This window comes from Chelonia mydas, chromosome 18 (genome assembly GCF_015237465.2).
Source record: "Chelonia mydas isolate rCheMyd1 chromosome 18, rCheMyd1.pri.v2, whole genome shotgun sequence".
In the NCBI taxonomy this organism is placed as follows: Eukaryota; Metazoa; Chordata; order Testudines; family Cheloniidae; genus Chelonia; species Chelonia mydas.
Genome location: NC_051258.2, coordinates 21,242,526 through 21,269,885, shown reverse-complemented (window position 1 = coordinate 21,269,885; position 27,360 = coordinate 21,242,526). Strand labels below are relative to the sequence as shown.

The following is a 27,360-nucleotide window of genomic DNA, read 5'->3' as shown; positions in this document are numbered from 1 at the left end:
CCTGTTCTGTAACACATAAGAACGGCCACAGTGGGTCAGACCAAAGGTCCATCTAGCCCAGGGTCCTGTCTTCTGACAGTGGCCAATGCCAGGTGCCCCAGAGGGAATGAACAGAACAGGGAATCATCAAGTGATCCATCCAGTCAAGTCACCCATTCCCAGCTTCTGGCAAACAGAGGCTAGGGACACCATCCCTGCCCATCCTGGCTAATAGCCACTGATGGACCTATCCTCCATGAACTTATCTAGTTCTTTAACAACTACCAAGAAGTAAATTTCAGCCACAAATTCAGAAACTTTTCAAAAAAGAAGAGTTAAAATAACTCTGTCCTGCTCTGCTCCTGATGGCATGGAAGATAAGCTGGGTTAGTCAGGAAGTGCTGTACCATCAGCAAGACATGAGGATAGAACAGGCTGTGGTCAGCCAACCCAAAAATGGAGTGCACCAATCTCAAACTCTTTCAGCCACCTGAACTGAAACAGGAACAAGCATCTGTTAAATCTCAGAGGCAACGCTGACTCCCAGATGTAACTTTTCTGGCCTCAGGGAATTAGAGGGAGGCTACTCTTTGATAACATCTAAGGATCAGGTTCGAAGACCCTTGAGTTCAACAGGAATTTGAGCCAGACTCTCGGGACCTGGCTCTAGATAAGTGAGTTCATTCAAACCCATCTGGGGGGGTTGTTTCTGCTTCTGAGCAAGTTTTAATCATTCTGAGTGAAACTTAGCCTCATGGCCCATAGGCCTGAAGAGGCAGTTGAGTGGCGCACAGGACTTGTGCATGGGTCTTCTGTAAAAGCGGGGGGGAGGGAGTGGGGGGGATCTTGCCCCAGGAGCTCAGTTCATTAATTTTGGTAGGGAAAACCCCTGAACTGGCACCATGTCAGTGCTGGTGGCCTAGCCGTCCGGACTCTCAGCAAGGCAGGGCTGTAGTGATGACCAGTGGAGCTTGCCTTGAGCTGGGAAAGAATTAGGAAATTTGAGGTTCTTTCCACACAGTAGGGTTTTGCCTCTAGACCAAATGCATACTGCACTGCTCCCCCGCTATGCTGTCATCCATGTGTCCCCCTGTATTGATCACCCACCACCTCCCCTTAGACACTGCACAGCAAACTCTCTCTTCAGTCCTTTTTTGTATTCATTTTTTCTCATAAAAACTTCAGAAGAAATATATTTTTAGATGTGAAAGGGATGGGGCTGCCCAACCCCCACTTCCCCTGCTACTCACAGTCTGACCTGTTGAACCAGGATACCACATACAAAGGCAAAAGAACTGCCAGCCTGTCTAAAATCCATGCCCAGTTACACATAGAGGGATTCAGACCACCTGCTAGTAATATGCAAGCAAATGCCACGAAAACCCAGTGAGAGCAGGAACAAACATTCTGCACCTCATGGCGTCTACTTCTTCTATTTCATTTTTCATCAGCATCAGGCTGTGACATTTTTCTAACAATTGAGACAGGCTCTGGTGCTTGTAATTTACTGACTGTCCCTCCAAATCGATGGTTGCCCATGCACCCCTCTCTGGTTCACAGCAGAGCCTTGTTTTGCCTGGTCACTGTGCTGGTCAAAGTCAGTGTAGAGGAGATGAGCTATAGCTGCTCAAGCACCATTTCATAGCAATTTGTACAATCCTAATCCCTTGACAACCTCTGCCTTCCATGTCTTCATCTCTTCTGAGCAGGTGCCCCCACTTATTAGTCCAGACAGACCCAGGCTCCTTCACAGTTCACGGTGCGTAGGCAAGGGGACGGACGCAGCTCGTTCTCTGAAGGAGAACTGGGTTCTCCACGTGAGACACATCTGTGCAGAATCTTTTTTTGAGTTTTTCTCTGATTTTGTCTGTTTCAGTGCTGTCGAAGCACCTGGAGTCAGGGATAAGTGCTTCAAACGCACTGAAACAAACAGAAATAAAATACATTCATTCACCGATTGTGCCGGGCCAGTGGGAAATGGCAGTTTGAGCGGATATCTATCTACAGTACTTATTTGGGCCCCGTTTCTGAGCAGGCCCAAGATCCTGCACCCAGCTGGGTTTATAGGCCTGGCTAGATCCCATAGTGGTTTTCTGAGACTAGCCAGGAGGCAGGCAATGTGTCGAGGAACCAAACCCCATGAATTTACCCTTCAAGACATAGAGAGGCTGTAACGATTTTGTGGCTCTCAGGAGTGCGTTTTGCACAGGCCAACTTGTACTATGTCCTGCCCCCAAGCCGAGTTTGGGACTAAACGCGGCACAGCTGCTGCCCTTTCTCACCGCATTTCCCAGGCTGGAGCAGCAATGGAGACAACTAACTTTTCAAACAATTTTTCTCAACCTCTTTCACAGTCTGTTCTGTTGGGTGAACACAGGTTTTGTTTGGATCTTAAACCATGAAATGCCTGGTTAACCTGGCAGGAGCGCTGAACATCAACAACAGAGCACCCTGGCACTCCTCCCCAGTGACTGCTCCTTTGCCATGAACAGAAAATTAGATGGGACCCCTGGCCGAGTGATACAGTCAGAGCAGGGGGATTAAGGGAAAACGTATCTGCAATCTGTCACTTGGCTGAACCAGTGCTGGGGCTTAGGGGTTGATAGTCATAGTTTGAGCAGATGGGGAATGTAGACAGTGTCTTCACTGCCAAATAAGGTGTTTTTCCATTGGGATACCTATCGCCATGTAAAATCCAAGCAGAGATGTAGCTGTTTTTACTTCGATGAAGCTAATTGTGTTCCACCTTATACCCCTCTCCTCGACAATAAGGGGTTTACCTCAATGTAGCGAGATGAGGTAAAAACTCCCATGCCTTGTTCCCACTGGGATTTTACCTGGCGATAGCCATCCCGATGGAAACACACACCTTTTTCGCAGTGAAGATGCAGCCTATGCGCTCCATAGTGAAGAGCATTTAATTAGAAGCTAAAAAAACCACCTGGATTTTCACTGGCAAAGGAATGCAGAAGGGACATCATCATTCTGGGAGAAAAACTTTATGGGACAGGAGTCTCTGCTGTAATAAAGCTGGTTAAATACTAGAGAGTAAGCACCGGCCACCCGCTGAGGTGAGACCCAGATTTCATTCCTGCTCTGCACTTTTGCTCTCCATAAGGGCAGGGAGTGAGAGCACAACTGAGCAGGTGCCATGTGACCCCTCTGGCAGAGCAAGGGGCACAGCAAAGAGCCTTGCAGGGAATCCAGAACACGACATTTTGGGGGTGGGCCGGGGTCTGTGTGCGTTTTAGAGAACTCCGGAGCAAAAGAAAAAATACTGGAGAAAATATAACATAGTAAAGGCACCTCGATCAGGGAAAGTCAGGTAGCCAGGGAAAGTGTCGTGCTGAATGTTTACAGCAATCACCCATTCATTAAAACACATCTACTTGTGTCTCCTGGTTAGATAAACATAGAAGGTACCTACTTCCCAGCAGCATAGACTTCTGCTGTGTCAAACAGGTTAATGCCATTGTCGTACGCTAAAGTCATCAGCTGTTCCGCCATCTGCAAAGAAACGTTTGTAACGTTTATAGAGAGCCCGTTGTAGAAAGCAGGAGCCCAGAAACGCCTTGGCATGAGCGTTACATCAATAAAACGCACGTGTAACACAGCACACAGTAGCATGCTTAGATCAGACATTACAAATTAGGCTGCCTAAAGTTGAGCACCTAACGAGGTGATCTGATTATTTAGATGCCTAACTCTAGGCAGCCACGGTTGGCCTCACGGCAAAGAAATACCACGCAAATTGCACACTATGTATTTTTAAGTCCAGCGTATTTTCCCCCATATCAGGATGCACTCAGTAGCTTATGAATATAAAAGAGGGAATCCCGAGCACACACTGCAATATGATTTTCCTCCTCCCACTTTTATAATCCAGTGTTCAGAAAATTGATTTTTTATGGTATTAGCTCGGACTACAGCTGGCATCGGTTGGCTCAGAAAAACTGTGATGCAAGTATTGCGTTGTACACATTTACTACACAGAATGGAGAAGGTGTCCTGAACGGATGACTATAAAGTTGCCTCCTAATCTGTATTACCAGGGAAGGCTACAGGTGCAAGATGTGTTTCACAACTGTTACTGGTAAACTGACCATACCTTCTGAAAGTCTGGCTTCACAGAAACAACACGAACTTAAAAACTTCACCATCCCCATGAGATTCAAGTTCCAACATCCATGTACAATGGAACAGAGCTGTTCATGTTTTCTGAGTCTATTTGCTTGAACAAAAGCATCTGCTACATTCAGCTGTGTTTGTGCCCCCTTCTGTGTTCATTTCCCACAAATATTTACAGCAAATCACCTTACAGACCAGGGTGTTCGTACAAAGTCACTTGAGACTATGTGCTGACGCCGAATTTTGAACTCTTAGAACCAGTCTTTCATTGCTAATTATTTGTGTTTAAGACTCATGCTCAATGAGTTAGGGATCACAAAGGCTACCATGTGACCCGTGTGTCCAATTAAACTAACCAATGCATCTCAAATTTTGAATATTAGATAGCTGGAACAAACAGCTCATGAGCAAACTCCTCCTGGAACAATTGTGAAAAGTATTTGGTCTGAATTTAGTCTCTGTTCTTGGAAATTATTCACCACTTATGTGCTGCAAATTATTTGCTCAGCAGTAAGTACTAGTCTTGGTGGATAATAATTAGCCAAAGGAAGGATAATTTTTGTTTCTTTTGGCCATAATCATAAAAATTAATCTAGCTAATTTGAAAAACAAAGTTGAAACATGTCAGACAAACATGAATATTTATGCATCTCTATAGTGAAAACTGGTAAGTATTACAGAACCTTTATTCATTATGACAGGTTTCAGAGTAGCAGCCGTGTTAGTCTGTATTCGCAAAAAGAATAGGAGGACTTGTGGCACCTTAGAGACTAACACATTTATTTGAGCATAAGCTTTTGTGACCTACATTTCGTTGCATCCGATGAAGAGAGCTGTAACTCACGGAAGCTTATGCTCAAATAAATTGGTTAGTCTCTAAGGTGCCACAAGTCCTCCTTTTCTTTATTCATTATGAAGATTTCCCATGAAAAAGGGTATTGGCAACACTGAGGTTCGGTCACTTCAAATAATAAAAGGAACTAGATTGCGGAGTCTCCTGAAGGGGATTTTCAGTACAATGAAAGGAGACTGAAATAAGAACTGTATCTTTGACCTATGGAGTAGGCAGCGCAAAACAGGGAACAATTCTTACCTCGTCTGTAATCTGCCCTCCAAACGTCACCCATGTTCCTGTAAAGGGAAAGAAGGGAAAACACAAGTACAAAACATGTACAACTCAGCTGTGCTCTAAAAGGCACTATAACTGTGGAAAAGGGAGCTCCAGACTGAATTAATCTGTAGGTCAATAACAGAGAAACATGGGAACAATCCAAACGCAGTCAGTCCTATGCTAGCCTGTCAATACCAAGCTGGCCCCACTGTTCTTCCTTCTGGGATATAAAATATCCCTGCCCAGAGCCTGTGGGTGGATGAGTGAACCAGGCTCTCAGGGCCTCCCTGCCTCTTGCTGTGGCATTTAGACGGCCTGTCTCCCTCTCTCATTGTGTTTGCCTGACTTGGGCAGAAGACTTTTATCATCCGGGTGGATGCTCAAGGATACCAAATGCTAGGGTTCTCCAACGCCTTCCTGCCAGGTCAAGCCCTCCCACCAAACTGGGATGGAGCATTGTACTTCTGCCCTTGCCATTTGCAACACCTACTTGCCCTTCCCAGCCAACAACCTGCAGGGAACAGTTAACTAAACCATTTCCGATTTGCTAGTGGAGACCCGTCTGCCTGTAACGACCCCACTGCCTGACATTACAGCATGAATCACCGGACCAGGAACCTGTAATAGCTCATCTGTTTGCCATTTCCTCTCCGCGCTGTTGCCTTCCCTATTCTACTCCAGGTAGTGGATACCCAGAGCTTTCTCAACGCTGGCCAATTTTAGCTCTGTTGCAGCTTGGCAAAGGCACGAGGAGCCACAGAGATACTGGTGCAGCTTCTCTGCAGACTCAGTGCTGGCCTACACAACACATTTTTCCAGTTATACAGAACAGTTAGACAGGTACAACTCCTTCCAAAATGACAAACTAAGCTGGAAAAAGACCTCCCCCCCCCACACCAGAATAAGAGGGTCCACATGGGCAGTTCTACTGGTATAACTACAGCGGTTTAAATACACACCTTTCCTTATACCAGTTTAACTTTCCCATGTAGACAAGCCCTTAGGAAGACATGGGTGCGTTGGCTGCACTCACTCCACATTTGGAACGTTATCTGAGCAACCAAATATCTAGAAAGTTAGTCTTTGTCTGGATACAATCAGTTACAGCAGATTCTGAATTCTGCACAAACTCTGCAAACTACAGCTCAAGGGTGGATCATTCTTGAAGTATATTAACTTGGAAGCTCTGAACACGAGTGTTCATGAAGAAGCGAGAACAATGCCTTGCAGCTTGTTTCAAAAAGAAAAAGAGGTTAAGTTGTTCATTGCAGTCCATCTGAATGATAGCAATCAAAGAGTCAGACATTTCTTTCTGCAGTCACTAAGCTGTGAGGGGCAGCAGCTATCTTGAGTTGTTGGTGCCCTTTAACAGATACAGTGCTGTACGACCAATGCTATCGGGAGGGCTGATAAAACAGTTCTGTTTAATGCCCCCCCCTTTCAGGCATTTTACCTTTTGGGCTGAGATTTCTCAGGCTTGTTATCAGCCCAAGGGAAAATGCCTTTTTTTTTTTTTTTTGAAAAGTTTGATAAAATTTCATTCAGACAAGAAAAACAGATGTTCACTGTTTACATTTTTCGGATGCTTCGTTTTCATGACAGTGACTCAAACGGCTTTTCCTTTAAAAGTGACCTACAATGGAAAAACCCCCGGCATGTTCTTTTTCCTTCTTTACGATGGATAAAAAAGGCCTCTATGTTTCTCTTCCCCCCAACAAACAACATTTTTAGTTTTCTGTTTGTCTTTTACATTAAAATGTCCAGGTGCGAGTCTCTGGGGACTGGATAGGCAAAAGTCAAGACCGTGAAAGTTGATCAACTGGGAAGAGACGGGATTTTTACTCAGATTGTTTAATTTTCCGGTTTCTTTTTGTTAATACTTATTTAACTTCTCGGGCTTATTAACGTTTTGGATACAGGACGCTTCTGTCAAAAGATTTAACTGCTCACCTTGCAATGAAGATGTGAGAGCTTAAACTAACCCTACGTTCTCCAACGGTGGCAGGCAGTATAGCTGTAGCCGTGGCAGTCCCTTGTCACTCAGACATTCGCCAAGACACACACAGCAGCTACTCCAGAAAAACAGCAACAACTACACTTGAGGTTTCTGCTATTTCTATAAGAAGCACCGAACAAGCAGAACTCCATTCCCCAACCTGGCCAGCTTGTGTCATACATCACAAAGAAGCCAAAGAGAGCCCAAGTGTACTCGGCAGGTCACGGCTGAGCTTTAAACTGAGCGTGGACTTAGCCCTCACTGAGGGCTGGTGTCTTTGCAAACCAAATTCAAGTGTGACGTGCTGAAGTGCTCTGACAACCATATGCAGCAAATGGCACAAATGTTTCTTTTGACATACTTTTAAATGTCACGAGCACATGGGTCTCTTGAGGAGCAAACGCAAAGAGATGCCTGTTTGTGAACCCATCCATGACAGCAGCCCAAGTAAACCTGTAACCACCACATATTTTAATACAGAAAACCAATTGGGGATACAACATGCACTAAGCACACAGGAGGATTTCAGAGTCTGGTAACCATGCTGTCTGCGAGGCCACGATCCAGGCTGATTCACTGGGGGAAATGCCGAGGTTTAGGACAGAACAGAAATCTGTGGTTAGATCTGGTTACTTGGTAACCAGCAGTTAGCAACAACAACGCAGGGAAATGCTGCACTGGTAGCTGGATCCGGTTTCGGGTCATCCATTTTTAATGCAACATGGAATCAGAGGAACATCGCCCTGATCAATGCAAAAGGTGCAGCTCCCTTCACCTGCCACCTCCACCTTGGGGGCCTGTCTCTTGCTTAAATAACTGAGGGAAGAAATCATTGTGAAGATGATTGCTTACCAATGGACACTGGAGAGGTATGAGAGAGTACCCCTGACGATCAAGTCACTTACCTAAGCCAAGGCAGGATACTCGCAACCCTGATTTCCCAAGATTTCTGAAAAAGAGAAACACCTCTTAATAACCAGTGGAAATGCCAGAAATAGGATGTGCCATAGCTACATGGGACAGATGATATGTGTGGTGTCCCCAATCCCCATCCCTTCAGTAAACGTCACAGGAACATCAGTTTCCAAAACTATCCACAGAAAGGACAAGGGTTTCCGTGCCCTTCAGTTGCACTCCAATCAACACAAAGTGCTGTACGGGAAGTGTTTAGCTAAGCTCTTGTCTTTGAATGAACCATGAGTACAATGTATTCCCCAGGCACCACCGTGGAGCGGCAGTTCATAACACTTCTCCTCAACTGCTGATCAAGTGAAATTACTGGTTTCACTCCAGGGAAATTATGCAGCTACATATGTATGCATGTATAGATAGTTAGAGGAAGAGAGACCTCCACACTGTCAAAAAAAAGGCAATGCTAGTGAAGACACTTTAAATAAAAGGCATTAAAAAAAACTTTTATCCTCTGCATTCACTGTTCTTGGAAGATAATTTCAGTACTATTTTAATGACGACTTTTTGATCCTGTTCTTAATAATTACTTACACACACAAACACACACAACACACTGTTTTTATGGTGGTGGTGGTCTGGATTTTCTAGTTTTGCCTATGTGACTATTTGGTCTTTGTACCGAATTGATAAAGTGAAACGCTGAAAATTAGACTGCATTATTATTGTAAGAAAGTTCTGAAGGGCACACCCTACAGTGTACCAGGTGTATTGTAAAGAACATGCAAACTCAACCAGTAAGTCGTGGTTATTGGTACGACACTTAACAACCCCCTCGCAACCAACCAACCTCATGTTGGTCATTGAACAGGTACAAAATCACAAGCTGGTGTGATAACATTAGTCCCTTTACAAGAGCATATTTAACCCCCGAAATAATATGGATTGAAGAGCCTGTGACACATCTGTGAGTTACAAGAGCTGAGTTAGCATGGATGGAAGATGCACAAAGTAGAGACCGACAGGCAGCGAATGAGGATGCGTGTTGCAAAATTACCTGGAATAAACAGCTAGTGTAACTGTTCTGAGGTGACCCGGTGGTTGGGAACCCCCCCACAAACCTACCAACCTGGGCTGCAAGGCTCTAAAGACCTTAGGGTGGCCACATTCAAGCCTAGTAAAAAGAGAGAGCAAAACAAAAAAAAGCAAGGTAATGAGAACATGATAAGGAATGAAATAACCATGAAAGAGAGAGATATAAACACAAGGTAAAATTATGAATAAACTGGATTTGAAGAAAACTGTGATAGAAATGAAAGTATGAAATCAGCAGCACAAAGATAGAATCATAGAAATGTAGAACCAGAAGGGACTTGGTTAGGTCATCTAGTCCAATCCCCTGAACGGAGGCAGGATTAAGTATTATCTAGACCATCCTCGATACTTAATCAATAAACCAAACGATAGAAGGCATTACCCCCTCTAAACGCATATTGATGGCTACAAAATTAAGGCCATGAATTGAGACGCTATTTAGTTAAAGAAGGAAGAGAAGATAGAGAATGATTTTTCCCCGACTCGAATGAGGTATTAAACAACAATTGATAATGTCAAGTAACATTATTATTTTTCTGTTTTTGCAACCAAAACAGGAGATAAATATCTAAGGAGACAACAAACACAGACACAGTAGGAATGGAAAGGATGCTGTTACTTAGACACTAGACATTTAGTTATTGCCAACTGAAAAACAAAAGCACTTTGCAACTTGAGAGTGTCAACAGAAAATGCATAATTTTGCACACAGCACATCTGCAGGGATAAAACAAAAGCGAAAGAATGTGAAATCTCTTATCAGCTTTTTCTACTTGCAAATGAACTATATATGACAGAATAAAACCAGGAAAAGGTCATTTCAAGAAATTTATCTGCATCACACAATGCTCTTTTCCTGGGCAATTACTTAGAGCTCAAAAAATGAGTACAAAATCAGAACTATTTATGACAATTAAACATGGAAAACCAGCCACATTTTAGTGGAAAATAAAACAGCAAATGCAAGGTTTTCAGACACAAAATTCACTTATCAGATCACAGATGGCTGCTGAAACGCCGTACGCTACAGTTGCGCAATAATGTAAAGTGGCAGTAGCAGTGACCTCATTCAATCTGCTTTATATGATTAAGCCAGAGTCATTATGGCATCCAGCAGTTTTACAACAATGGTGTTTTTAACAGAGAGAGAGAGAGAGAGAACACAAACTGAAAATTCAGAGTAGATAGGATAAGAATTTAATAGCTGGAAACAAATGATGTCTATAACGAGCATATAATTTGGTGAGCAGATATGAACTCTGCAACGTTATGGCACATTTGACACTTTCAATTTTCAAAGGGCTTTAAAATATTAATGAATATGATACAGATAACTTAACCCCAGTTTTAAGAAGGGAACACTCATGAGAAGAGAGTCTATGTCTTGCCCAGAGCTACAGGGAAAACCAATCTCACAGCTGAGATTTCGACCCCAGGAGTTCCCGACTCCTGGTTTGGTGTCCAGAACGCACGCTGCTCCCTCTCTCAATAAACTAGTTCAATTTGGGGTTTAGAATCTTTAAAACATTATAAAAAAAATTGATTTGCACAGATATTTTCTAGTGGCACAAAAGCAGAACGCTGTGAAGAAGTGGTGTCAGAAAAAACATGCCAAGTGAATGGCTTTCATTAGCTCTGGCTCAGGTCTGTTCAACTGCACAGAAAAGACTAATGGCAGTCTATTGGAATAACGGTTAGCGTGAGCCATCAGAAAGCACTGGTGCACTTCATTTAGCCCCTGCATATTTCACTGCTATTGAATACTGCATGTTAGACCCAGGTGGTGTTTCAATTCCTCTGTCACATTAGGAACCCTGTTTAAGAAACAAAAATGAAAATGAAAAGATAAGAAAATGTGCTTAGTAAAACAAACTGGCTTGAGATGCTCACTTGCCTTTAAGTCCCCAGGTTGTACTCTGCATTGCTGCTGTTTCAGAGTAGAGCTGGTCTCTAAGGGCAGGTCTATGCTACTCCTTAAGTCGATCTAACTTACATCGCTCAGGGGTGTGAAAAAGCCACCCCCGCATAGACACAAGTTTCGTGCTATCCACGCTGGCGCTGTCTCCTGCCAACGTAGCTTACGCTTCTCACCAAGGTGGAGTAATGATGACGACGGGAGAGCGCTCTCCCGTGGGCCTAGCGTGTCTTCTTCACCAGACATGCCACAGCGGCGCAGCTGCATCAGTGTAGCGCTGTAGTGTAGACATGCCCTAAGATGTGGGGACACATCCTAGGGACGGATTCGGTACTGGCTAGGGATGGATTAGAGCAGGGAGAGTCAATAGGCAGATTGCAGGCCAGATCCGGACTGCCAGACCCTTTTGAACAGACTCTGAAATCTTTTTATTAATTATTGTTGTTTTTATTTTCTCTGGAGTCTGAACCTTGACTACACCTTGACCAAGAAATCTGAACCCTAACAAAAAATAAATTGACCATCCCTGGACTAGAGGATCGCCTAAGACCTTTTCCATCTTTAATGTCTACAACCGACATCAAGCTTAAAAAAATCTATTTATTCAAATTATAAAGCCATTAAAACTTTTCTGGACTTTTGCACTCTCTCAGCTTAGTGTCTACAGCTTTGAAGTAAGCACATCTAGGAAGGCTGGTTCACTGCAGGAAGGTGGATGCCTTTACCTCTTTAAATGGTTAACAACCTCTACTAATAAAAGGACCTGGGGAAATGAAGGCTATATAGTAACACACTGCAGCAGCAGCCACCACAGTCCAGCAGAAACTAGAGTCATTTGCAGGATTCAAAGTACAATACAGATTCCTAGATACTAAAGGAAAGAAGCTATAAATTGGGGCATTAAGCGCTCTCCCATTGGCATACAGCATCTTCACAGAATCATCGGACTGGAAGGGACCTCGAGAGGTCATCGAGTCCAGTCCCCTGCACCCATGGCAGGACTAAGTATTATCTTCTAGACCATCCCTGACAGGTGTTTGTCCAGCCTGCTCTTAAAAATCCCCAATGATGGAGATTCCACAACCTCCCTAGGCAATTTATTCCAGTGCTTAACCACCCTGACAGTTAGGAAGTTTTTCCTAATGTCCAACCTGACCCTCCCTTGCTGTAATTTAAGCCCATTGCTGCTTGTCCGATCCTCAAAGGTTAAGAACAATAATTCTTCTCCCTCCTCCTTGTAACAACCTTTTATGTACTTGAAAACTGTTCTCATGTCCCCTCTCAGTCTTCTCTGCAGCTGTGCCCATGAAGCACTTCTCGTGTGGACCTGCCTGTACGGTAAGTACATTGCTGTTCTTTAGTTCAGTGACAAGGCATTTTTCTAGAGAGCTCGAGCTCCTAATGATTTTACACTCAAATATACGAAACTGGCTATGATGAAATACAGTAAAAAATCCTCTATTTATGAAAATAGCCCAGATACAGGATTGTTCTTTCAGGGACTGGGATCGAAAAGAAAGTGATCTCTGGATTGAAGCCTCAGGCAAGCAGCAATTTGATCAAGGGATCTAGGATTTGGGAACAGAGCAAATCTAAAACAACAGTAATAATAGTTACTAACTGTAGATGATGGTTAATATTCCTCAGGTCTTGTTATACTACTCTGATTCACGGTGTAGAACAGAGGTCCCCAAACTGTGGGGCATGCCCCCCAAGGGAACATCGAGGAATGTTTGGGGGGGCGCAGTTGGGGCCTGGGCCAGCCCCCATGGGGGTGGGGAGGGAGCACCACCCAGCTCCATTCCTGGTTGCCGGGGCCCCAGCCACGGGCCTTGGTCCCCAGCTGAGGTTCCACTCCTGCCCCCAGCTGTGGCCCTAGCCTCAGCCCCCTTACCCGTCTGCGTCCCCCTCCTTTCCCAGAGCCACGGCCCTGCTCCTGGCCCTGTGGGGTGGCAGGGGGGAAACAAGGTAAAAAGTTCAGGGACCACTGGTGTAGAAGTTAAGGCTTGTATTAAAGCTATACGTATGTACAGCTTAGTTTCAAAGATGAAACAAACACACGTGTGTTATTAGTGGTTTAACACAGCCCTAGCGAAAAAAGCCACCACACAGCAAGGCACAACCTAAGGCTTGTGCAATTCGTTCAGTGCTGCCAGGGAGCTGGAAATGGTGAAGGGACACTTCCATGAGGAAGTAGAAAGACCTTTTCCCTTCCTCAGCACTGGAAGAGGATAGTAACAGATGTGCTTTTCAAACTATTAAACATGTACCAGCAGACTACACTACCCAATCCACCAGTACTCTGTTGGGTTTTTTAAAACCATTCTTGCCTCCCAGGGAGTGAACAAACTACATAATGAATCAGCATTTCTGATTCACATGTTTGATGGGGAACGGTCTTCAGAAGGATAGTGGAACTTTTTTGAAGCCCAAATTCTCCCTGTTCTGGGAGTCACCCAACATTCCCACCAGTCTACGTTCACCTCAGCAGAACTCCGTCTCAAATAATTGGCTACGCAAGTTACAATCTAGAGAGAAATAGGATCCAACACAGCATATGTCTCTAGCTTTCGGACTACGTGGGAGGCAGCGTGTCCATCTCGGGTATGTGGCAAAGGGGATAAATACTGAATAAGAAACATTCAAATGTTGCAAGGCCGAGATTTTCAAAGTGGCTTCTGTTTCTGGAGGCCTTAGAAGGGGGCTGATTTTCAGAAAGGGCTGAAAAGCCACCCGCTGATGCTAGTTCCCCTCTCAGGTTGGGCACCCAAAAGGCGACGCAACCAAAAAATTGTTCGTCACTCCTGAAAATCTTTGCCAAATAACATTTACATAGCTCATTTTTCTCTCATCATTTTAAGATCTTTACACAGGAAGAGGCGATCTCTTTGGGTAGTGAGGGAAGGATGGGCGAGGAAAAAGGCTGCTTTTGCCCCCAGTGTATTGTACAGCATGTTTTTATTCACCACTAATAAGCTGACAAACCCAACCAACCAGCAATGCTATGGTTGACCTAATCTTCTGCAATCCAGGAAGTTTAACTAATGCTCTTGGCACTGGAATTACTTTGGTCTTTATGATCTCTCTTGCCTTTGGAAGACACTTAGAAATTTGCTGTCTTAGATGGAAAGGTTGAAGAACTGTAGGGTGTAAGTTTATAAGTCAGGCATTTAAAGAAATTTTCAGCTGAACTTTTCAAAGCATGTATTGAATGGTTTCCAGATAGAATTGCCTGTCACAATTTTTTTCTTAATGCGAATACAGCTCTGGCATTCAGGGGTCTCAATTGAGAGGTACATACAGGACCAAGAGGAGACCCCAAGGTTCTTAGCTAATAGATCCCTTCCAATCTAAGGCGAAACCTCTCCCATGTATTCATTCTTTATTTCTATCTCACTCACACACACACACACACACTGCTTAGAAGACTACAGAGGACCGGAGAAATAACGGCTTGTTATTGAACATGGCAAGATAATCTGGTACACCTCACACCATGCGAGCGATGTGCCTCTCCCTGACATATTTGGCACTGTTATTCACATCTTGTACGAAGTGTCACACATGCCAATATTAGCCAAAGTACAGCATACATGTTATTCTTGTTCTTTCAGACACACAAAACTTCTTGGCATCTCCCTATTGAAATATCATGCCAGTTTAACACACTAAGCCCTTGGTGCATGGCTCTTTGGAGCATGTTATGTCTGTCTTGTTTAGTTTTCAGATCACTAAACACAGATCAACAGCGGTAGAGTGTATGACTGACGCAGTCCCCTCTTATTCGACAGCACATGAACTGGGGCTCTAAAGGAAAAGGTGGAAGCATGAGAAAATGTTTGGTGATATTACCGAACACAAAGGTCTGCTATCATATGAGGAATCGGTGGGCTGCTGACCCTCGGGAATGTCTGAGAATCAGCAACAACAAAGCCAACAGGGATTCTGCTGAACCCTAAACCATATCTTAGGGTCACATTCCACTCTCATTTAGGCTAGTGTAAACTGGGAATAATTCCAATGAATGCAGTGGCGGTGCTCTGGTTTTACATCAGTGTAAGTGAGAGCAGACGACGACCCTTCGCAAGGTTGCACCTAAAGGAGAAAAACAGCCAACTAGTAGAAATAGAGAGAAGTAGGACAGTGCACACCGAGTTCAGCATTTGTATCAGTGAAAACGTATAGACGTAGTCAGGAAACACAACACACTCCCGCACACCCCCCTTCCGACATGTATACTAGACAGCGAAATCAGAAACACATCTACACAAGAGACCAAGAAACTCTCTTCCCGCAGAATGGGAAGCACGGTCTTCTCCATACCTATATTTCATTCCTGGCTGTTTCACGCTGGATTCACTTGAGGATGGAGCATTTTGCACAGACAGCTGCCCCAGACTCCGGGCAACCATGGCCACTGCTCGGAATTTGCTACGCGTGCCAAGGCTGGGACTGCTGGCATTTTGTCTGTTCAGTCGATCTTCTGCACTCCGGCTCTTTATGCTGTGCTCTGAGCATACAAAAGAAACCTGCATAGCGTCCTCGCTTTATTTTGGTTGCGGAAATTCCCTCCCCACTTTAGCTCTCAGAAGTGTTCTATTCCACAGCAGGCTGCCCTCTCTCCCCGGGAGGGCTGGAGGAGGAAACGGGTTGGAATATAGAATATTCAGAACGCCCCCCAAAAACAAAACAAGAACACCACATAACAAACAAGCAGAAGATACAGCTCTTGCAATTTCAACCTTCTGTCATAGGAGAAAGTCTGCCGGGGAAAAACACAACTAAATGAACTGGGAGGGTTAAGAAATAATAGAGTCAAATCCATTTACATCCCAGCTTGCATCCTTCTGCCATGCAATGCTTTCCCTGCTCCCACACTTGACGGTGTAGCTCAGTGTTTCTCTGAAGTAGCTTTTCAAAGTTTAATGGATGCTGTTTGCCACTAAGTTAAACACAGTGGCTGGCAAATAAATAAATATTTACGCTGTATTTCTGTTTATTTTTAAATCTCAGACTTTCAGCTCTGTTAGGTAAAAATCTTCTGCAGGTTTCCACATGCACAGGAGCCAGGCCATTCAGACCCAGCTGGTTATAGGCAAAGCAAACATCCATCGGGCCTTCATTTAAGGTAAAAGGCTTGCCAAGCCCCCAAATTCTTCTGCTTCTTGAACCCTGCAGAGGAATTCCTGTCTCTCTCCCTCGCTGACCCCTGTGACAGCTGCTTCCTTGCCAGATCCAGGGCTGGATTTCTGAAGCGAAGAGGGCAGCGTGACTATGCTGCCACGGATCCTGCTGGATTCCCAGGCTCGGCTAAGTCAATTAGGTAACCAGTGAGCTGAGCAGGAAACATTCAGCAATTCATTAACAACAAAAAGGGGGTTCGTTGCTGCGTCTCCCAGGGAAGAATAACTAGAGAGACAGCTGTGGGTGTTAGTGGATTTGCTACACGCAGCTGCTCTGTGGGTCACTAATGGTCTCTCAAGGGCGGGAGGGAGGGGTTTCCTTCCCCCTCAGTTTCTGCTCCCTCTCGTCTCTGTCCCTCCATCTCCAAATGTTGAGATGAATAGTGACAACAGCTAAATTTAGATAGTAAATTGGGTGAAGCAGAGACCTCCCTCCTGTATGTCTGTAAAGCAGCATTTAAACATTACTACTAGAGTGCAAGAATGGAGAGACCCAGCTTGTATTCGCTACATGTTTTATGAAAAAAAATAAATGTCCTATTCAGCTCTGAAGCGGAAACGTAACCGTTTCAAATACAAGAGTCAACAATGTCACAGACTGGAACCGACACAGTTTGCAGTGTTTTCATAAGCATGTGTGGCGGTTGTTCTAAAACCTATTTTTATTCTTTGCCTTTAAATGGTCGTGGTGAATTTTACCACCAAAGAGAGGTACTGGTGGCTTTGCATCTACAGGATAGTACAGAGGGGTTTGCTAATAAAATACACAAAGCCTCTCCCCCCAGAAGACAGGACATGAGAAAAGGGAGACCATTACAGGACAGGAGGCTGCACGGGATGTGCTGGGGGCTCCCAAATTCCAAGAGCCACAACAAAGGATTCAGGTCGGATTCCAAAGACTTCGGCCACGGAAACGGATCTCTTCTCCTCACGCTAATTCAAAGGGGGGAAAGACCATGGCAGTAGCAAGAGACGAATTAATCAGCATTGGCTTTGCCTTGCCAGACCCGCTGCCATGCCTGGAGCAGATCCTGCTGCTCCCAGGTGAACACATTAGGACCCATCTGATAGCCGAACAGGACAGCAGGGCTGTGCAACGTAACAGTTCTGGGAATACTAAAGTAACAATTTAAACAAGGACTTTAGATTAGCCGGAGGGACAGAAATGACCTAGTATGGAGCTTGCTTTGACACAGAGCTCTTTATTTTACCCTGGCACCCCACTGTCCATCAGACACCCATGAAAGAGAGCTCCTCTCAGCAGCCCTTGCACTAAAAGGCTGCTGCTTCCAACCGTTCGGCTCCTGGGCACACTGTGCCATGGAGACTTTGTCGTGATGATGCAACTCCCTGCTAAGCAGGGCTGGCGGGAGGAGGTTTTGTGGGACCAGGCTACAGGAATCCCGTCTCCCTGGTTTGCTTGGGCCACTTCGATTAGCACCCATGGAATTAATCGCGTAATGAAATCGGGTAGTCCAGTTCAGCTCCAGATTAAAAACCCTTTTTCCTCTGAAGCCGGCAGGGTGCGGAATGCTGATCCACAGCCTCTTGCAGGGGAGCCCTGGGGGATCTCCCCACCACAGGAGCGAGAACCGCCTCCCGGGCTCGCCCCTCCCTGGCAGAAAAAGGCCCTTTAGTTGGGAGGGAAGATGCTTTCTCCCTGCTGGGGTTCGGTGTGCTGCCTTCACAAGCATCTGCCTGCAGAGCTCAGCTCCCGAACACCGACCCCTTGCACGGCACTGTCAGAGCGCTGGGCTAGCGGCCTACGCACACTCAGATGTTGCGGTGTCTTCCTAGGGACCTTTTAACTCAACGAAAAATTCTCCCTTCCTTCCTCTCTCTCTCTCTCTCACACACAGTCTGTATGTCTCTACGATTTATCTTTAGAACCAGGCGAACACCTGCAAAACTAAGTATCTTTAGATTCTCAATCTAGAAAGGGTGCAGGGGCCAGATTTGGATACTGGCTCCACGGAGGCCCTAGCTATGACCGGAAATGGGGCTTATGTATTCTCTCTCTTTGACAGCTGTGGGGTAATTGCAAGATGGCTCTTATGGAATTTTCTTAAAATCGGATCAAGGTCAAAAATAAAATCTCCCAGCAAGAATGTTTCATCGCTCACCCTTTTAAAACATTTCTGTCGCCGGAGTAAAACCCTAGGGAAATGCTAAGAGCACTCCAGTGTGGGGAAATTTCTTTCCCTGTAATGTACTCTTGGTTTTTAATTTAATTCAACACACCACTCAGGGGTATTGCTTGTGTGACCCCTGCCTGAAGGCTCTCCAAACAGGGGGCAAATTGACCAATGGGAGGCAAAATTTTAACCATTCAGAGCTACACAATCTCATCTCATTTTTAAACTATTTTGTGATTTCAAACATAAAATATGAGCCCTGTATTAAACACTCTCACGTCTTCCGAATGCAATATTAGACCTTCCGATGCAGAACTTCTGCCTGCAGCAGCATCCCCTCTCGTGTTGTCCTTTTAACTGACATATGTGGAAACTTCTCTTTCAGTAGGAACAGGAGAATGCTTCCGTGATCAGGAAATAATTGTTTAATCAGTCACATGGTCCAGAAAAATAACACTGAAGTAACAAACTGGATTATCAATATAATTATGTGAATTAATTTGTAAAGCACTTTTACACAACGAAAATTGTTTTGGTGTGTGGGTGTCTGATGGGAATAAAAATCACATAAATTTGAACTCAGATTACTCCCCCCAAAAAACCTTGTAATCCAGTGATGTTTTCTTCTGCCTCAAAGATCCTTAATCCATACAGTTGAGCCAGTGTAATCCTACTTAGCTCTCTTCAGACCTTGATTGCAGTTTCCAATTCTATTGCAACCAGTTCAGAAATTCCTGATGACAAAGGGGGAATTCTTGCCCCTACTGAAGTTAATGATAGTTTTCCTATTGACGTCACCAAAGTCTTCACAATCCTGGAGGTCCCTCTAGTACGCACAAATTAAACAAACACAACCCCCCTGCGATGCAAACCCAACACCACACACATTTACCAAAAAAATCCTCCTAAACAAAAACCAACCTACCAACCAGCCCAGCCAACCAGCCAGGCCTCCCCCAGGCCTAACAAAAAACCAAAAACAACGTTGTCCAAAACTCCTGGGAATCAGAACCTCCAGCAAAAAGCTCCCATTGAGATCAGCTCCTACTGGGACACAACACTGGTGGTAAAGTTCCATTTGCATATTCAAAATTACTTACTTTAATTTTTGCTCAGGCTATTTTTAGCTCTGTACAGCCAGGTGCACACCAGGTACCACTTTAACAGATGACCATTACAGTGACTGCACCCTGAATGGGACTGGCTTCTCACCAGCAGAAAGAGATTGTCTCACTCACCTTGTCTCCCTAATATCCTGGGACCTACACGGCTACAGCAACACAGAGTGCATCCTGAATGGCAAGTCTCGCAGGCCATTCCAGACCTGCTAGCCGGCACAGAAGCTGTAAAAGGCTGGCGTAATCCTACAGGTTCTCATTGCAATAATCCCTTGCAGTGAGGTTCCTCCTAAGAGATAACTGATCTGGATGCACAGAGTCTGACACTGCATCACCCAGCTCCCTGTGCAATCACTTACACCAGTGCAAAGAGAGTATAAAACATGGCCATCCTGGTCTGGCAGCACTTTATACCCAACTTGCACTGGTGTGATGGCCGTACGAGGTGCATGGCGATGGAGAATCAGGCCCATTGCTTTTATTGTGTGGTAGTTTAAATAGACTTGAGATCCAAAGTATTTAAAAAAAAAATAATGCTAAAATTCCTGCCAAGATTGCTAGTTATTTTATTAATTACTACTTATATGATGGACCCATTAGACTAGGCCTTACACAAACACACAAGTAGACACGGAGCCTGTACCAAAGGGTTTGTAGCCTAAGATGATGAACAGCACAGAGGGACAGAAGAGGGAAATATCCAAATATAAACTTGTAGCGTACCCACTCTTCTCTTCTTTCCAGCCCCAGGCCCGCTAGCCCATATCATTTGTTGTAGGCATCATGGCAGAAAGCAGCCCTGAGGAGGGATGGGAAAAGAAGAGTGTCCTTGCAGATTACTTCTAACATCCTGGCAGACTAGGTCACTGACACACGGGCACCCATCCGACAAGGAGCAGTTCCTGCACCCAGACAGACACAGTGAATCAGAACTAATCTGCATGTGACCCTTTAGTGCCTCCAGAGGAGAAGCAGGAAAAACCTCCCTGATCCCAGATTAAAAGTTCCTTGCAGGAGGCGTAGGCCAAAGCCCCCGACTAAAACAAAAGCCAGCAAAATGCAGTTTCCCACCAATGGATTCAGTGGGTCACATTCTTTTCCGGGCTACAGCAGCGTAAATCCAGAGCAACACTGCTGAAGTCGGTGGAGTGATGCTGTCGTGAAGCCCCAGGAGCTCGGAGAAGAATCCAGCCCAGCGTGCGGGATGCACACACAAGCTACGCATTCCGCTCTCAACCCTTCATCCACATTGGTTATTAGAAAAATTCACTGTACTACAGCAGCAATTGCCAGAGGTCACTCTAGCCATCGCCCTGTGCCGGAGCCTCTTGGACCCTGGAATTTGAATGGCAGTTTATTGCTGATGCTGCCACTGCCCCCTACCCCCAATCTGGCATCTTTCAGAAATTGCTCCATTTCGTTAGGCCCTGGAACCCCAGCCCCACAGAAAGCACCGTGTGTCATGCACAACCATATCACAGCAACAGGTAAAATTACTACCCCTTGGCTGGGGCAGCAAACGTGCTGTAGGTGTTAACAGCACAGCCTCTAGATATTAACATGCCAAACCTAGAACGCCTCTGAATATTTATTGCATGCTAGGAAAAGGATAAGACAACTTAACCCAGAGTTTCCAACTGCAGATACAAGAATATAACAAACATTTATAGGGAGCCATGAGCGCACAAAACACTTTAAGAAACTTGGACTATGTCTGTGTCCCAAAGTTCAGTGGTTCTCAACCAGGGGTACACGCACCCTTGGGGATACACAGAGATCTTTCCGGGGGGACATCAACTCATCTAGATATTTGCTTAGTTTTACAACAGCCTACATAAAAAGCACTAGTGAAGTCAGTACAAACTAAAATTTCATACAGACAATGACTTGTTTATACTGCTCTATATACTACACAATGAAATATATGTACAATATTTATATTCCCATTGGTTTATTTTATAGTGACATGGTAAAATTGAAAACGTAAGCAAATTTTCAGTAATCGTGTGCGGTGACACTTTCGTATTCTTGTCTGATTTTGTAAGCAAGTAGTTTTTAAGTGAGGTGAAACCTGGGAGACGCAAGACAAATCAGACTCCTGAAAGGGGTGCAGTGGTCTAGAAAGGTTGAGAGCCACTGCACTAGGCCCTTGCATCTCTGATTTCTAGCAGTGACCTCCGTGTGACACTAAGTGTGTTTTTTGGCTCCCTAATTTTACTGGTTTATTTAAAATGAGTTTCAGGGTGATCATGAAAAATGATGTGCTGATTTGCTGTACAATCACTTAAAAGGTTTTTACTGGTCGACCTCCAGAATTATTTACTGTCATTAGAAATAAATCCTCTTAATTTATACAGCGATTTATTAGACAAGGAAATAAAATTTCAGCTGGTGACTTTTTCAGTCAATAAATTATTACTCAGAGGAAATGCCCTGAAAACGGAACAATTTCTCTTTAGGTAATTCTGATCCCCAGAACAATCTCTCCCGCGGAAAGGGTCTCTGCTTCTAAGCCAGAATGTTTAAACTCACCAATTGAAAAGCTACTGAAGTGGAGCGGCTCAGCCCTTGCTAGGATACAAGCGATACATTTCCATTCTAAACTTCAAGGGAAATTGTTCAGAAGTAGGCTAAGCTATTGTAAAGCAACTTCCAGAGGCTTTTTCCAGCTAGCGTTAATCACACTCTTCATGGCAAAAAAGGCTCACGCTTAAAGTATGTCACCATGGCCCCTCCACCTCCAAACCCCTGCAGCTTAACTTTAAAGTGCTTTCCTGAACTAAATATTTTATCCTAAATAATTTCTTTGATACTGTATGTGCAAAGCTTCACTTCACCAACAAATAACGTCAATAAATGGGCTATTTTTTTACTGTGCAAGTGTTAGCTCCCTCCATTCTTATAGAAGAAAATGCAAGGAAGCCCTGTCTGCAAAGCTTTTGATTCAATGACATGCCGTAATCCTGCAAGCAGCTCTTTGCAGGCGGAGCTCAAAGAAACAGAATTCATGTGGGCACAGGGTAGTCCACATGGAGTAATTTGCTGTCTCAGGACGCAGGAGATGGACTAACTGCAGAAGGGATTTTTTTAAAAGCGTACAGTCTCTGTGCTTGTTTGTGGAGTGGGCTCTAATCCCTAAGAGAAAGAAAAGTGCAATATCTGGACAGATCGTGTGTTAACAAGCAGGTGAGCAGAACAGCAGGTGCCCCATCGCTGACCGGCTCACAGCTTGGCTTCGGATACGAAAATGCAGCCACACAACTTTTCACCAAGGCTGCGTCAGCCATTCAGTTCACAGCTGATTGTGACCATCTGCTCCCCATTCCCTGCCTTTGATGTGAGAGTTTGACAGATGAGAAGGTTCACATTCTGTCCTCACTTTGGTCTTGTCTACACTGGGTTTTGGCCACTCCCGTAGCTGTGCCAGTGCAATCCCCTTGTATGGACATGATTTACACCAGTGCAGCATACCCTGAACCTGGAGTGAGCTGAGCTGGTGTAAGTCAATTCTACAGCAGGGCTTTACACCAGTGGTTACAATCCCAGTGCAGTCAAGGTCTTATGCCATGTAAGTCAGAAGTTGGTGTAGTTACCAGCTAGAAACACCACAGATTCAGGTTAACAGGAATGGTGACGAAAACAGAGGAATAATAAAGATAACCTCCTTCCCAACCCACTTAAAATGAGTGTCTAAAGACTCTCCCCTTTCCAGGCTAGAGTTCGGCAGTAACCGTCCCACACTCTGGAGTGTCTAAAATGTCTCCTGTGTCTACTTTCAGTATCATGACGATTTCAGATACACCGAGTGAAATAATTGTTCCATCTCTGATCAGAGTGAGAACATTTCATAGCATCACTTCACACTACCAGCTCACAACCCAAGCCTATTCTAAAACAGCTTTCAATCAATCAAAAATATAATACAGTTGTTAAAAAAACAAAAATGCTTTGAAATATTTATGCTCTAACTACACCAGGTTCTGGAGGAACATGCAAAATTAATGGCGTGCCGGCTGCCTTTGTACTTGGAGTTGGTTTTCCGGCTCCACATGATACTTTCTCCGTTTTATTTCTCTAACATGGGCTGGTGTTCATTTTTCCAAGTTGACTGCAAAAAGGCAGAGACAAGTCAAGAAGCCGGAGTACCTAAAGCACAGGGCACTAAGATCTCCGGGAACTCCCCTTGAGCTCCACATACATGCGATGTCTGAGCTGAACAGCAAGGACTGGAGTTTAGATCCCAGGGAGTGTGGGAGTTCTGTTGTCAGGTTGAAGGAAGAGAAGGAAAAGACACTTGGATGGGGGGCACTGAATGTCTGGAGGCCTGTAGTTCATGAAATAGGCTTTCTGAAGTGAGAGAAGGTCCAGCACCTAGGCCGTGGATACCCAGAAAGTCCCCTTCTGAATAGTTCTATATTTTAGCACCATGGTAGTGGCTGGGAGCCTCAGTTGTGGATCAAGACCCCATTGTGTTAGGTGCTATACAAACCCCTCTACTATCTTTAGTTCTCTCTTCTGATGGGTCCCATTAAGCCTTTTATAGGAGAGATTTTTTTTAAACCCACCATATTTCTTCAGTTGGTTTAAGCACAGACAGACAACAATCCTGCCTAGACCGGGGTACCAGGCATGGCCTATCGAAGGTGTGGAAAAGTACCCAGGTCAGAGCAGTGCAGCTCTCTTTAGGATGACTCATTCTCATTTATCTTTAAGGAGCGGGAATTGCCTCAGTCCCAAAACCTGGCTGAGATGCCACGTGTTTGGACAGTACCTGGCACATTAGGGACAGATCCTGAATCGGCCCTTTGGGAGTGAACGCAATGGAAATAGATAATCCTATCCCACTCAGGAACTGACAGATGCGGAGCCGGGACGTTGGACTGACAATCCCAACGGCAGGGGAAGGGATCACTCAAACACAGGCACCCTGGTTCTGGTTCAAACCCTATTAAATCAAAGGAAGAAGCCTTCCACTGACTCCACAAGGCTTTGGACAAGAGCCTAAAAAACTTCACAGACAACAAAGAAGTTCTGTTTCTAAGGCCCAAGCCCTAGGCTTCCAAAGGCTTTGCTTGTTCTCTAGGAAAGAGGGATTGTCTGCCTGCCGCCAGGCAGGACCCATGAATGATGTATCTCACCAGGGTATCAGATGGCTGTACTTAGGAGTTACAGCCTAATTAATTCATATTCATGTCTTGCCCTAGTAAACACCATGTTGCAGCTCTCAAAGGGATTCCACTCCATCTATACAAAAATACCCCCCAAACCAAACTAAAACTCCAGACAAAACTAAACAAGTCGTAATTACATTGAGATGGATGCAATCAGTCAAGAGAAATTGAGCTACATCAAATGAATGAGAAGAATAGAAACACTCCACCCACAATGCTCCCACCCCACCTCACAGAATAGGAACTTGTCTGCAGGTTCACCTGAATGCTTCCTTTCTGTCAGTAGGAAGGTCCACAGGCCCTTTCCAAAGGGGACTTGGCCTCACCAGCTGGCAGTGACAGGCCAGAGCTAGCCCTGGCAGTCAGCGGCAAAGTGCGAGTGACCAGTCCAGCAGCTTGATCCCTTCCACAACCGCTGCTTGAGAACTAACCGTTTGCAGAGCATATGCGCTCCTCCGCGAAGAGAGGGCCGATCACATCCCACATTGTGAGCACGGCAGCATGCCACCCCTTGCTTCCGACACCCCGACCATGGAAACTTGGCAAAAGGGTAGGGCTGCGTGGATGCCTTCCTTGTTGCTGCACACAGGGCATGCGATCTTCCCACCCAGGTTGCGGCCGTGCCTCTGCGCCAAGGAGCCCCGCCCTCTGCAGTGTGGGGTCAGACTCCTTGCTCTCTATGCTTCCCCAGTTTGCTCCAATGGTCTTATCTCAGGAGCTGAGCTTTGGAGGCTTTCCTGCCTTTGGCCGCTGGGCAACGTTGGACAGAGAGCATGTCAGATCTTCAGAAGGTTTCTTTCAGCTCCACATGGATCTGGAGAGCCCTGTGCCGGTCCTAATGTGTGCCAGAGTGTTTCCGATGGGTGGATGGCTTTGGACAGAATGCAGATAACGTGACCTGTGGGACAGTGGGATGGCCTGAATGCTGCATTAGTCATGAGCATGATGCGTGCTTTGTAAAGGTGCAACACTATGGATCCATGGGCTGCACTCGACGCTCCAGCATCCCCCTGGCTGAGGCAGGGGCTAAGAGGATAGCTACTTCGAGCAGCTGAGCAAGGTTCCCCTGTACACCTCGGTCAAACAGTGCTTCGTGAGGGCGTCCCAGGCCATCGGAGGTCTCAGGGTTCTGCTCTGGGCACTCCAGGGAGAAGTGAGTAGTGACGCCACCTTGATGGATGGATGAAGCGAGATTTGTCTGTTACCAGTTGTTGCTGATACAATGGGCAGAGCTGCCACTTCTCCTTTTAGGGTCTGAGGTTTCATGACCGCAATCAGACTGGGTTGTAGGGATTCCTGGGTACAACTGGCCCTGGCCGGAGCAGGGATTACTGTGGTCCTAGCACCAGTACTCAAACCCTGTCCAGGGTCTGGATCAAGTGCTGTTGGCAGACTTCTCTCTAAAGGCCAGTCTGACGGTGACTAACTTGTCCCAATACATTGCCGTCTCCTTTAACACACGGGACAGCCAAGTGCAGCATTTCTGGGTCGTGGGGCAGGACTGGCCCCTCAGAGGGAGAAGGCAACTTGCCCGAAGGTCTCGATGCTCAGGTCAGAAACTAGCTTCCTCCCAGCTAGTGAAGGATCACTGCTGGGCCACTGGCCTCATTCATGCTGTGTGTCAAGTGATTGCCAGATACTGCTTTGCAAAATCTGGCTCTTCTCCAGTGGTTGCACACAGATACCCTTTCCTAGCGTTCAGTCCAATTGTTGTAGAGGTTTGGCCTGTTCTGACCCAGAGAGCCATGCCTGCACAAGTCTGTAGAGTGGGCCTGGCCTGGGACTAGGCTGTGAACACCCCTGGACATTAGCAGCTGAGCACATTCCTCTACAGCCTCTCATATTCCTGGACAGGCACTGGAATCTAATAGGTTAAAATTCTATCTTTAATTTTCACACAATGCCTGGAGTGATCTGGCACAGCTTTACAAAGCAGAGCGTTGCCAGCATCAGCTGGTATGTAGTTTAAACTCATTTGTTGGGAATATGTTACAAGGAAACATTTGCAGGAGCAGAGTTGGTGTGTACAAGGTGAGCTCTGGATCTCACAAGACTGAAGATTTTTTTATGCAGTGACCTTTTTATTCACTGACATGGTGGTCTCATTTGCAAGAGGTCATACCGCCCTGACACTGGCATCACTGTCTAGTTGTGAGGTCTGGGTTAAAACAAAGTTGCTGAAATCTGTTGTACACCATGCTGTTATTCCAACATGTTTATTGCTTAATTATTTCAAAGCAAATTGCTGTGGATTTATGATAAAGTACGTTCCAACCCAGAAAACTCCGTTGCCTGACAGAGGAGTCAGATAAAGTGCCATTCCTTCTTGGAGAGCTGGCTTCTCTTTCCTCACCAGGCAGTGTTTGCCTTAAGAGAGAGGGACAAATTCATCCTGCATGTAAAGCTGGGATAACTCCCCTCGCTCCAACATGTTCTACACCAGATCTGAATTTTTCTTATTAATATTTAGGACCAAACTTAACATGAGCTCTAATCTTGATCCTGGGGAACAGTTTTGGTAAGGAGGAATTGTTCTCTCTTGGATCTTTAGTAACTAAAGCAGTGTCATGACTTGTTTTCATTTCACGATTGTATTAAATAACCGGTGAGAAGCTAAATG

The 27,360-nt window shown here is 45.2% G+C and overlaps 1 protein-coding gene across 18 annotated transcripts in view; it reads right to left on the bottom strand.

The window, feature by feature from the left end:
• KCNAB2 (potassium voltage-gated channel subfamily A regulatory beta subunit 2) overlaps nt 1-27,360 on the bottom strand; it is a 108,186-nt gene that overhangs the window by 22,681 nt on the left and 58,145 nt on the right. For 17 of the 18 annotated variants that reach the window (XM_037881246.2, XM_043531820.1, XM_037881248.2 and 14 more), the window contains 3 exons: nt 8,120-8,163; nt 5,201-5,238; nt 3,407-3,486 (listed from right to left, as the gene is read on the bottom strand). In XM_037881246.2, the coding sequence (XP_037737174.1) occupies nt 3,407-3,486; nt 5,201-5,238; nt 8,120-8,163 (162 nt within the window). Of the gene's footprint in view, nt 1-3,406; nt 3,487-5,200; nt 5,239-8,119; nt 8,164-15,456; nt 16,702-27,360 lie in introns of those variants that run through there. The other variant, XM_007070151.4, reaches the window with a different exon arrangement.